Source organism: Rhinatrema bivittatum, chromosome 16, assembly GCF_901001135.1.
Source record: "Rhinatrema bivittatum chromosome 16, aRhiBiv1.1, whole genome shotgun sequence".
Classification (NCBI taxonomy): Eukaryota; Metazoa; Chordata; class Amphibia; order Gymnophiona; family Rhinatrematidae; genus Rhinatrema; species Rhinatrema bivittatum.
Window position 1 is genome coordinate 34374603 of NC_042630.1, and position 12197 is coordinate 34386799.

Sequence of the window (12197 nt, forward strand, 5' to 3'; positions counted from 1 at the left end):
TGTGTTTTGTGGAGGGAGGGGTGTGAGGAGCGATGTGTGTAGGGGGGGTGTAGGAGCAGGTGGAAGGCTCTAGATGAGCGAGTGTAGGGATGACAATCTTCAATCCACCACCTAATATCTGCCCCTCCCCCCCCCCCCTCCTCTTTAATCCTGACAGAGGCAGTGTGAGAGCGATCAGGAGGAGGAGACGAGCAGCCCCGTGACCCTGCTGCGTCGTCGTTTGAGCAGCTGTTCGTGACACTGGCCGTCGCCACCTGTCCCAGTGCGCCGGGCCCCGACCGCAGCTCTGGGCTGGGGGAGGACGCACAGGGACCCGACAAAATAATGGATTCCAGGGAGAAGGGGGGAGCATCTGGAGACAGTTCCAGGCGAACTGTTTTTTGGGGGGGGGGGGGCGGCGAGTTGCACCCCCGATGGGAGACGTCAACGCGTGCGGGCTCTGCTGGGTCCTTCTGTCCCGGCCGTGGAGGATCTGAGCTGCTCCGGAAGGGAGGAGGAGTAAACGGAAATCCTTGCCCAGCCCCCGGGGCAGAGAGGAACGAGGCGAGAAGGTCCCAACGCGCCCAATGTGACAAGGAAACTGCGAACTGGGCAGGGTCAGCCAGGGTTGCTGTTCATGGACTGGCGTAAGCCATATGCCCTGTCCCCATGCAATGGGCTGGATGTTTTGGGAAGGGTTTTTCTGCTCATTTTTTACTCCAGAGGACAAATGCCTCGTGCATGGGCCCCATTAATAATCTGTGGGCGTGCGGTAGCCGCTCTGCCTTTTGAGGGGAGGGGGGAAGAAGAGTTCGAGCCTACGTTGATGGTGGCATCCCTCCACGCCAGTCCACTCTCTGTGAATGTGATGCAACTGGAAGTGGAAGAGATCCAGCAGCAGTTCTGGCCAGCTGACAGAGGAGTCTCTCTCTCTCTCTCTCTCTTTCCCCCCTCACCCGGCCAGCTAGAGAGGCAGAACTACGCATCCCAGCATGCAGTGGGAGGAGGAGACTTGGCAAAAGACAGCAGACTAGTGCTCCGGAGCACCTCTCCTCCCCCAACCGTCCACCCCCATCTCGCATGCACGAATGTTAATAATAATACCTGCAAGGAATGTTCTCATGCTATAACTTTTTACTCTCTCTTTTTTTTTTAAGTTTGTTACCATGTTTTAACAAGACAAGAAATTAGTCCTAAAGAGTATTTGTGCCTTTTCAATGTATTGGGGGCGGGGGGGGGGGGTGATAGGGTGGATCAACTTGGTAGAGAGGGATGGCACTTTGTTGATCCTGCAGGTGACTAAGTGCACAGTAGAAATCCCATGTGTACTGAGGAAGAGTACAGTGATAAGGGTATACTCTTGTCCACCTGGCCAAAATGATCAGATGGACGATGAAATGCTATTAGGGAAGCTAACAAATTTGGCAAAACAGTAATAATGGGAGATTTGAATTACCCGTATTGACTGGGTAAGTGTCACATCAGGACCTGCTAGAGAGATAAAGTTCCAGGATAGAATAAATGACAGCTTTATTGAACATTTGGTTCAGGAACCAACGAGCGAGGGAGCTATTTTAGATCTAATTCTCAGTGGAGCGCAGGATTTGGTGAGAGAGGTAACGGTGCTGGGGCCGCTTGGCAACAGTGATCATAACATGATCAGATTTCAACTAATGACCAGAAGGGGGACAGTAAGCAAATCCACGGCTCTCGTGCTAAATTTTCAAAAGGGAGACTTTGATAAAATGAGGAAAATAGCTAGAAAAAAAACTGAAAGGTGCAGCTACAAAGGTTAAAAGTGTGCAAGAGGCGTGGTCATTGTTAAAAAATACAAACCTAGAGGCGCAGTCCAGATGTATTCGGCACATTAAGAAAGATGGAAGGAAAGCAAAACGATTACCGCATGGCTAAAAAGTGAGGTGAAAGAGGCTATTTTAACCAAGAGATCTTCATTCAAAAATTGGAAGAAGGATCCATCTGAAGAAAATAGGATAAAACATAAGCGTTGGCAAGTTAAATGTAAAATATTGATAAGACAGGCTAAGAGAGAATTTCAAAATAAATTATCCATAGAGGCAAAAACTCACAGTAAAAACTTTTTAAAAATATATAAGCAGGAAGTCGGTAAGGGAGTCAGTTGAGCCATTAGATGACCGAGGGGTTAAAGGGGCTCTTAGGGAAGATAAGGCCAGTGCGGAAAGGCTAAATGAATTCTTTGCTTCCGTGTTTACTAATGAGGATGTTGGGGAGATACCAGTTCCGGAGATGGTTTTCAAGGGTGATGAGTCAGACGAACTGACCCAAATCACTGTGAACCTGGAAGATGTAGTAGGCCAGACTGACTAAAGTGTAGCAAATCACCTGGAATGCATCCTAGGGTTCTGAAGGAACTAAAACATGAAATTTCAGATCTATTAGTTAAAATTTGTAACCTATCATTAAAAACATCCAATGTAACCCCAATATTTATAAAGGGCTCCAGGGGTGATCCGGGTAACTATAGACCAGTGAGCCTGACTTCAGTGCCGGGAAAAATAGTGGAAACTATTCTCAAGATCAAAATTGTAGAGCATATAGAAAGACATGGTTTAATGGAACACAGTCAACATGGATTTACCCAAGGGAAGTCTTGCCTGACAAATCTGCTTCATTTTTTTGAAGAGGTTAATAAACATGTGGATAAAGGTGAACTGGTAGATGTAGTGTATTTAGATTTTCAGAAGGTGTTTGACAAAGTCCCTCATGAGAGGCTTCTACGAAAACTAAAAAGTCATGGGATAGGAGGCGATGTCCTTTCGTGGATTACAAACTGGTTAAAAGACAGGAAACAGAGAGTAGGATTAAATGGTCAGTTTTCTCAGTGGAAAAGGGTAAACAGTGGAGTGCCTCAGGGTCTGTACTTGGACCGGTGCTTTTCAATATATTTATAAATGATCTGGAAAGGAATATGACGAGTGAGGTAATCAGATTTTCAGATGATACAAAATTATGCAGAGTAGTTAAATCTCAAGTGTATTGTGATACATTACAGGAGGACCTTGCAAGACTTGAAGATTGGGCATCCAAATGGCAGATGAAATTTAATGTGGACAAGTGCAAGGTGTTGCATATAGGGAAAAATAACCGTTGCTGTAGTTACACGATGTTAGGTTCCATATTAGGAGCTACCACCCAGGAAAAAGATCTAGGCATCATAGTGGATAATACTTTAAAATCGTCGGCTCAGTGTGCTGTGGTGGTTAAAGAAACAAACATAATTTTAGGAAATATTATCTAGGGAATAGTGAATAGAACGGAGAATGTCATAATGCCTCTGTATCACTCCAAAGTGAGACTGCACCTTGACTACTGTGTGCAATTCTGGTTGCTGCATCTCAAAAAAAGATATAGTTGCACTGGATAAGGTTCAGAGAAGGGAGATCAAAATGATAAAGGGGATGGAATGGCTCCCCTATGAGGAAAGACTAAAGAGGTTAGGACTGTTCACCTTAGAGAAGAGACGGCTGAGGGGGGATATGATAGCGGACTATAAAATCATGAGAGGACTAGAACAGGTAAATGTGAATTGGTTATTTAGTTTTTTGGATAATAGAAGGACTAGGGCACACTCCATGAAGTTAGCATGGGGCACATTTAAAACACATTGCAGAAAATTCTTTTTCACTCAACGCACAATTAAGCTCTGGAATTTGTTGCCAGGGGATGTGGTTAGGGAAGTTAGTGTAGCTGGGTTCAAAAAAGGTTTGGATAAGTTCTTGGAGGAGAAGTCCATTAACTGCTTTAATCGAGTTGTTTTAGGGAATAGCCACTGCTATTACTAGCATCAGTGGCATGGGATAGACTGTTTGCCAGGTACTTGTAGCCTGGTTTGGCCTCTGTTGGAAACAGGATGCTGGGCTTGATGGACCCTCAGTCTGACCCGGTATGGCAATTTCTTATGTTCTTATGTGTGTGAGTGTGTATTTTTATTTATTTATTTAAGGCTTTTTTTTTTATACCGATAACTGTTTGTACATCGTATCGGTTTACAGGGAACTGTAAGATAAAAACATGAACATAAGATAAGATAGATGCACATGGTTAACAGAGGTGTAAAAGTATGGAAGGTAGTAATAAAATATTAATACTAGGTATAGCAAGAATAGTATATAATTTCACAGGGGAATACAAATCATATTTACAAGTGAAAACATAAAGGGGGAATGACTAAGGAGGATAGTAGGGGGGAGAAAGGGAGAAGAGGGGTATTAGGTGAATGCCTGTCTGAAGAGAGTATTTGATCAGCTGCTTTTTCTTAACATCCCTCAGGGTTGCCACCTGGCTCTGTTCTTTCAGGATGAGCTTGATCCAGTTCTAGTTGTACGGCCACTGCATATCCTTAAGGAGATCTGCACTACAAATCACTGCATGCAGTGGGAGAAAAACCAGGACTGGGGGCCAGCTGGTCACCCTAGTTCTGGCCTTTCATCCGATAAGGTTACAGCCCTTTGAGTGCATTCCCAGGCTTGCACCTCATCCTCGGAGGGTGGGGATGAGGGAGGCTGTCGGATACATTGACCGGTAAGGTTTCTGTTCCTTTTCAGGCATGTTAAATTGCTGTAGCCGTACCTGTCCGTCCATCTGTACATCTAGAGCAGATCTGTATTGTGCATATAATCACGCGCCTTTCCAAGCATGAGGCCATTAATAGACAAAACATGGTAAAATAGGTTTCATGGACTGAGGGTATTTCCACGAGCCAGAGAGCTCACAATGTATTAAGGTGCTCTCGGCTGTGTACGCAGCTGTACTCCCAACTCAGCAAGGAGATCAGCACATTAAAAAAAAAAGTGCGTGTGCAATGGCACGCCTCCATGCAAATGCAGTGTTAGTGAAAGCATGATCTATTATCTGGCAATATAGGGAAGGACATTAAAGCCCTGAAGGTTTAATGCAAATCTGGTTCAGTGCTGGAAATGAAAGGCTGGTCGGAGGTGGAGTAATGTTAGCTCAAGTTTCTGGGACTAGGGTTAGGCTATGGTGCTGTGCCCCAAGGGGGTCCCCCACTCACGCACAGATCATGTTTTAGGAATGTTAGGCATAGTTTTGGTTTGTTTAATGATTGTGTTATTCTGTGATGCATAATAGTTTTTAATTTGAAACATTAAAAATAACAGATGTGTTTTGTCTGATCACTCATGTTTTCTTAAAATGCTATGCATCTTACAGATGCTGCCAGGGGCTATGTAAACTTATGAGCACAACTGTATATAGAATAGAACGGAATAAAGAATAGAATAGAATAAGATTGACTAGATCAGAAGAAGCTAGATGTTGTATTTACAGATCTGCGCTCTTTCTCTCTGCCTCCCTGTTGATAACGTTGCACAGAACACCTTCCATAAGGGCGTGGAGATCTGAGGCCATTTTCATCCCTGGCCGAGCTCGTGTGGTATTACAAACGCTTGTGATCAGGGGGGCCTAGATTACTGCAACACGCCTTGCTCGGGGCTTCCGGTGGCCACAGCGCGAGTACCGCAGGCTGGCTCACAACGCAACAGCGCGTTGTCATCCTGCGCCTCCGAAGCTGCAGTCCGAGCACTGACTCCCCGAGGTCTGGCACATGAAGTCTAAAAGCGCGCTCTTCTTTATTTAAAAAAAAAAAAAAAATTGTATTCCACCAATCCACACCTCTTGGTGGATCACATTAATACATACACAAAATCGGTAAAATAGGATAGACAATACACTCCAAATCTTAATCTTTAAGGCATCGTCCTGTGCAGTTCTGCGCTGCAGCACGATCTATGTTCCTACTCTTATTAAGGTTACAAGGTAGAAATTTTCTGACAGTTCTACCATTCAGACACCTTCCTTTGCCTGAAACAAAAGAAGGGATGTTTGGCATTTGCTACCTGCGGATTTACGAGCTGAAGTATGCATAAAAACCTTCAGGGAAATGGGGAATGGATTCCTATGTAAATAGGTCTTTCAGATGAGTGAGTGAGTTCTTATAATTTAACCACCTTTGCATCTCCAGTGCGGCAGAGGTTTGGCAGCAGTTTTTGTCTGCAATTTGTCATGTTGCACTTGTTTTAATTCTTGTTATACTCTGCTTGTTCCTCACCTAGAATTGCAGAGAGGTGGGCTACAACTATTTTAAATACATGAACAAAATAATTTTAGGCGAGGTAACTAAGTCACTGGATCACCACTAGAGGTCGCCGGTGCTCCACGCAAGAGCCAAGGTGGGAGCACTACAGTGTGTGTGCAATCGGAGGCCGGTGCAGCGCCCTGGTGCATTTAAAGCAGGAACACAGCACGGACAGCTGAAGAGCAGATGTTCATCAGAGCAGCCGGTAGGCGCTGCTCTGATACATGCAAAGCATGGACAGTTGAGGTGCACGTTACGCTTCTGTCCATCCCCCCACCAACCTTTTTACCCCCAGAGCCACCAACCTCCATGGCGCAGGCAGTGAGGACACGGAGAAGACTCGTATGGCCAAAAGCCCCACCAGCCTCTCTTCCGAATTCTAAAACAAACCGAGAGAGAGGACGGAGGCGCGCATGCACCCACCATGACGAGCCAGCTCCTTCTATATATGCAAGATCAAGGGGATGTGGGCCTGATGAGGCTCAGCTGGTTACCTGGGCTCCAGTGAGTGGCTGCCAGAGCTCACCAAAGCAAGTCACGTCTAGTCCTCCGTGCCCACTCTCCCCATTTCATGCGGCCTTGGGAGTAAGACAAGCGTCTGGAAGGATAGAGAGGAGGATGCACTGCGTGTGCCCTGCCTGCTGTCTATGAATTCCCACACTCCAGGCTCGTGCTGCCGCTGGGAAGGAGAGGCAGGGCTGATCACACGGGATCGCGGGAAGGGGGTTCCTACAAGCTTAAGCACCTCTACGGTATGGCTGGATTTTCCCTCACTTACTTACCTATTGCAGGCCAACAATGATTCCCTATCAACCCAGTTATTGATAACTGCAGGCCGGAAGGCTTGGTCATATTTGTGGCAGCCTCTAAAGCTTCCCTCTAGATTATCTGCTTTATTAAGCATCTGTGACAATTACTTATTCCCTGCTGCCAAAGGGTGCCCTACATTCCATACATGGCGAGAGCCGGGTCTGGGGTTCATATGCCAATGCTTTTTCACAACGAATGGGCCAATTATAGTTTCTCAGAACTACAGCAGCAATTCTCATTACCTTCCTCCGATTTTTTTTTCCATATTTACAATGATGACACTTTATCAAAGCACACGAAGACTCGCTTAAATGTACGCCTCAGTCTTCGACCCTACACAGTACTATCCCTGGTGCCCGTTCGCACAAACCAGCTACAGCTAGTTTCCGTAAGGCTCTGCGCGCGGCCCTGGAGTTGGGAGGCTTCTCAAAAAATGTATAATAAGGGGCGAGAATGGTCGGAATTTTTCCCTATCCCTTCAGGAATTTACTCAATGTTACATGGATATTCCGTCTTTGTCTGAAAAATGTACTTTACAGGGAAGTGCAATGTAAAATTTTAAGACAATTCTACATGTCCCCAGCTAAGGCCTTCCGGGTAAAGATGACAGCTTCCCCGAATTGTGTCAAGTGTCCACGAACTTTAGGCTCTTTCTATCACAGCTTTTGGTCCCGTCCAGACAGGCAGAAGTTTTGGGAGACGATTAATTGCAGTTGCAGCCCGATTCTTAATATTGCACTGCCTGATGACCCGGTGCCATGGTTTTTTGGAACTACACCCCGTATTTCATCAGAGGTTGACTCTCCTGCTGTAAAATGTTTGCAGAAAGCTAGGGTAGTGGGGAAAATAGTTTTATATTGTGTAATTCCGCACCGCAGCAAGATCACTGGCTCCGTATGCTGGTAAAACTGTACACCGTGGAGTTCCTGACTGCAAAGCTTTCTTCACACAAAGGCTTTCTTGAAATGCAGTCAGTACGGAGCAAGTTTAACTCTTTTCTTTTTTTTAGCGCACAAGATGGCTTAGCAGTGCTCGCCTTTTATCACTCCCTCTGGACCAGAACCGTTAGCTGTTGCTTATGAGGCCTCATAACCTTCCCTCGGAATTTCATAGCCTATCTATCTGGGCACTTGTCAGATTTTTCTGATATTTGGTTCTTTAATCCTGTTCGTCGCCAATGTGTATTGTCTGCTGCATCCTATGTTATACTCTGTCAAACTATACTATAATAATACAGTATTGCAATATATTATGCTTTATCATTTGGTACTATTAGGGTGGGAGAAGAGCAGGGATGGGGAGTAAATTGGAGGTTTAGAGTAGTTTAACTCTGTTTATTATAGTTTAATTCCCAATTGCACGACCTGTTCAACTGATTGTGGCAATTTCTTTTTTTGCTACACACATACCTACGCTCATTTATCGTATATTTCATGTTTAACGTTCATGGTGCAAAGCTTGTTAATGCTATGATCTTTTCGATTAGGTGTGTACTGAAAAGTTAATAAATGTAAGTTACAAAAAAAAAAAAAAAAAAGAACCTCTACGGTGAGGTGCAGAGAGCCGAGCCCACGTGCTGTTCTGAAGCTGCGCCGCAGGCAGTGGTGACTTTTCCGTGCCACATCGGATCAGCTCTGAAGGCACACCAGGGAGGCCAGGGCACGCTGGCTGGGAAACGAGGTTATGCAGATGTTGCGCTGATACACGGAAAGTATCCAACCATGGCACAGAGATCCCACAATCCTCGCATCTTTAGCAGGGCCTCACGCAGGCCTCACATCAATACATGTAAAGCATGAAAACAGCACGGAGAGCTGAACCATGACGCTTCATCAGAGCCCCCATGCAGGTGTCACACTCGGATCCACATAACGCATCAGCACGGCACGGAGAGTGGGGAGGTGCGAATCTTCGTCGGTGACGATCCTAGGTAGGGGGCCCACAGATTCGAGCTCCCTTTATAACTTGGAAAGGTGTGCGATCTGAATACTCCCCCTAGGTGCTGGGTTAGTGCTATGACTGAGGAGCACTACTCCTCTCCTCCACAGAATCCTTGGCAGAAGCCGGATGCGGGAGCCGAGCCAAGGTCTCCTCCACGGTAGCCACTGGGCCCAGCAGGCGGGCCTTGGTTGCCTCCGGGACTTAACCGCTCTGCTGAGTCAGACTGCGGCTTTCTCCTCAGTGACTCCGGCCTGTGCTGTTTCAGGAGGGTGTGCCCCAGTTCTGCTATAGCAACCCTCTCCTTATAACACAACCTATCTTTCGGGCTTCGATCCCCCTATCTTGTACCCTTCACAGTGAGAATGTATCCTTCCAATGTGCACTTGGCCAGGGTCCCAACCCACGACGTGCTTTGACTGTATCAAAAGGAACATTAACGCTGTTTACATCAAAGCACAGCCCTGGCTCTGCACCATTTAAAACAAAAACCCGACCGGGGGAGCCAAGGTAGAAGGGAGCTGGAGGCTGAGCTCAGCACACCCTCCGTGTGTGGCACCTGCACAACTCTTGTCAGGCGCTGAGTCAGAAGTGAGCCGGGGAGCGACAGAAAAGGGCTCGAAGCAAGGACGAGGAGGATCTGTGTTTCTCTGTGACCGCCGGGGCTTACGTGGAGAAGTCACGGAGAGCGACGGGAGGGTAGTGCCAGCAGCGAGCTGGGTGCCACAGCGGCCACCTCACCAGAGCCACGTGGTGGCACAGCTGCTAACGCTCTCAGTGGTGGTGGCAGAGACTGTGGATTCACTTCATTTCATCCAAAGTTTGATAAAGATGCCACAGTAGGTTTCAGTAAAACCTTTCCTTTAGCTTTTAACATGCGATAAACGGACATCACTGCAGATATCAGGACATTTACACCAATACAATTTTAACAAATACAAACTCCCCTCTAATTGCCACTGGTCAAAGGAAAGAAGAGCTCTGCCACTGTTTGCATTGCTATTGCCTGTGCTGTTCCTGATCTGTGGTGGGGCAGTGTGTGTGTGTATGAAGCCTGCACGGCTGCCGTGTGTTCCTGATCTGTGGTGGGGCAGTGTGTGTGTATGAAGCCTGCACGGCTGCCGTGTGTTCCGATCTGTGGTGGGGCAGTGTGTGTGTGTATGAAGCCTGCACGGCTGCCGTGTGTTCCTGATCTGAAGTGGGGCAGTGTGTGTGTACATGAAGCCTGCACGGCTGCCGTGTGTTCCTGATCTGTGGTGGGGCAGTGTGTGTGTGTGTGTGTATGAAGCCTGCACGGCTGCCGTGTGCCCCTGATCTGTGGTGGGGCAGTGTGTGTGTATATGAAGCCTGCACGGCTGCCGTGTGTTCCTGATCTGTGGTGGGGCAGTGTGTGTGTATGAAGCCTGCACGGCTGCCGTGTGTTCCTGATCTGTGGTGGGGCAGTGTGTGTATATGAAGCCTACACGGCTGCCGTGTGCCCCTGATCTGTGGTGGGGCAGTGTGTGTGTGTATGAAGCCTGCACGGCTGCCGTGTGTTCCGATCTGTGGTGGGGCAGTGTGTGTGTGTATGAAGCCTGCACGGCTGCCGTGTGTTCCTGATCTGTGGTGGGGCAGTGTGTGTGTACATGAAGCCTGCACGGCTGCCGTGTGTTCCTGATCTGTGGTGGGGCAGTGTGTGTGTGTGTGTGTATGAAGCCTGCACGGCTGCCGTGTGCCCCTGATCTGTGGTGGGGCAGTGTGTGTGTATATGAAGCCTGCACGGCTGCCGTGTGTTCCTGATCTGTGGTGGGGCAGTGTGTGTGTCTATATGAAGCCTGCACGGCTGCCGTGTGCCCCTGATCTGTGGTGGGGCAGTGTGTGTGTATATGAAGCCTGCACGGCTGCATTGTGCCCCTGATCTGTGGTGGGGCAGTGTGTGTGTGATGCTTGCACTGCTGCTTGTCCTCTATCTTTGTGTGTGTGTAGCTCACACTGCTGCTGTCCCTGTTCTGTGGTGGGGCAGTGTGGGTGGGTGGGTGAGCTTGGTGCTGTCCCTGACCTGTGGTGCTGTCCCTGACCTGTGGTGCTGTCCCTGACCTGTGGTGGGGCAGTGTGTGGATGGGAAACTTGTGCTATACCACTGTGTATGTGTGCATGTGTGTGTGTGTGTGTATGCGCACCTTTCTAAATAGGTGTAGCTCACACTGCTGCTGTCCCTGTTTTGGGATGGGGAGAGAGAGAGAGAGAGTGTGTGTGTGTGTGTGTGTGTGTGTGTGTGATTGTCAGTCACTGCTGCCGCCTGAGCTGTACCTTTTTCATGGTGGGGCCCTGTGTATGTGAGAGTGTGGGGGGAGCATGCACTATTTCTGCCCAGTGCTGCCACTTTCTTATTATGGGATTCTTGCCCGCCCTGCTCCAGGGCAGTGAGCCATACTGTGTTACCATAAAACAGTTCAGCAGGTGCCTCCTGCAGCAGAACACGGCTGCTGCTGCTGCCTGAGCTGCACCTGTTCTGCGGCCACGACAGAAAACTACCTTGTCTGGTGCTGTAAATCCCAGCAGCCCTCAGAAGCGCTGACCTAACACGACCGATCCAGCCCACTCTCTTATACTGCAGCCGTGCCCTATACTCCCTCAATACAAGCTCTCCCAGGACCTTGTTTACCTCTCTGGGACCTAACGCCCCTAGCAGAGTTTAGAAACCCAGGGGCTGGGGGAGTCTTATTATTATTATCATTATGAATAAAGTCTTTGCTGCTTTCCCAGATCAAATCCCAACAGAGTCCAAGAAGCCAAGGAGAAGTTGTCTTGGTGGACCCTTCACCCGCTCTGGCTGGGCACAGATAGGCAGCAGTGGTCTGCATGGAGGGGGGGGGGGGGGGGGGGGGCAGTCTGGAATTCTTCAAAGTCGAATTTTTGCAGGTTAAACCCCAGATTTTGGCAGCAGCCCCAGTCTGGTTCACTTGAGCTCTTCCACTTATTTCTCCCAAAACAGAGATCGCCCAGGCCAGATACGGAGCCCGTGCTACAAGATGTCTCAGGTTAGTTTGCAGGGTAAATATTTTGAATTAAAAAGACAAAACAAAAACCCAGGGGAGGAGCCGACCCCGGCGAGGGGGCTGCAGAAGGGGCGGGGCCAGACCGCTGAGAGGGGAAGGGAAAGGGGCGGGCTCTCAGCCTTTTACCACGTTCCGAGAGAAGGACGAGGGGGACGTGGTCTCTGCACTGCCCTCCAATCCCATCGGTCCTTGGGCGGGGCTTTCCTCCCGGGACGGGACGGGCGTTACCTGCGGCTGCCTGATTAGCATCCGTAGCCCCGCCCCTCCGCGCTCAGGTGTGCTGCCTTGCAGCCCTCCGA

The 12197-nt window shown here is 48.4% G+C and overlaps 1 protein-coding gene across 6 annotated transcripts in view; it reads left to right on the forward strand.

Annotated features, from left to right (window-relative positions):
* Window positions 1-1204, forward strand: part of LOC115077939 (death-associated protein kinase 2-like) — a 31103-nt gene extending 29899 nt beyond the window's left edge. For all 6 annotated transcript variants that reach the window (XR_003853006.1, XR_003853005.1, XR_003853008.1 and 3 more), the window contains one exon: window positions 158-1204. Coding sequence is in view for 2 of the 6 variants with exons in the window: in XM_029580385.1 (XP_029436245.1) it covers window positions 158-238 (81 nt within the window). In the remaining 4 variants the exon portion in view is untranslated. The remainder of the gene's footprint in view (window positions 1-157) is intronic.
* Window positions 1205-12197: the final 10993 nt, after the last annotated feature.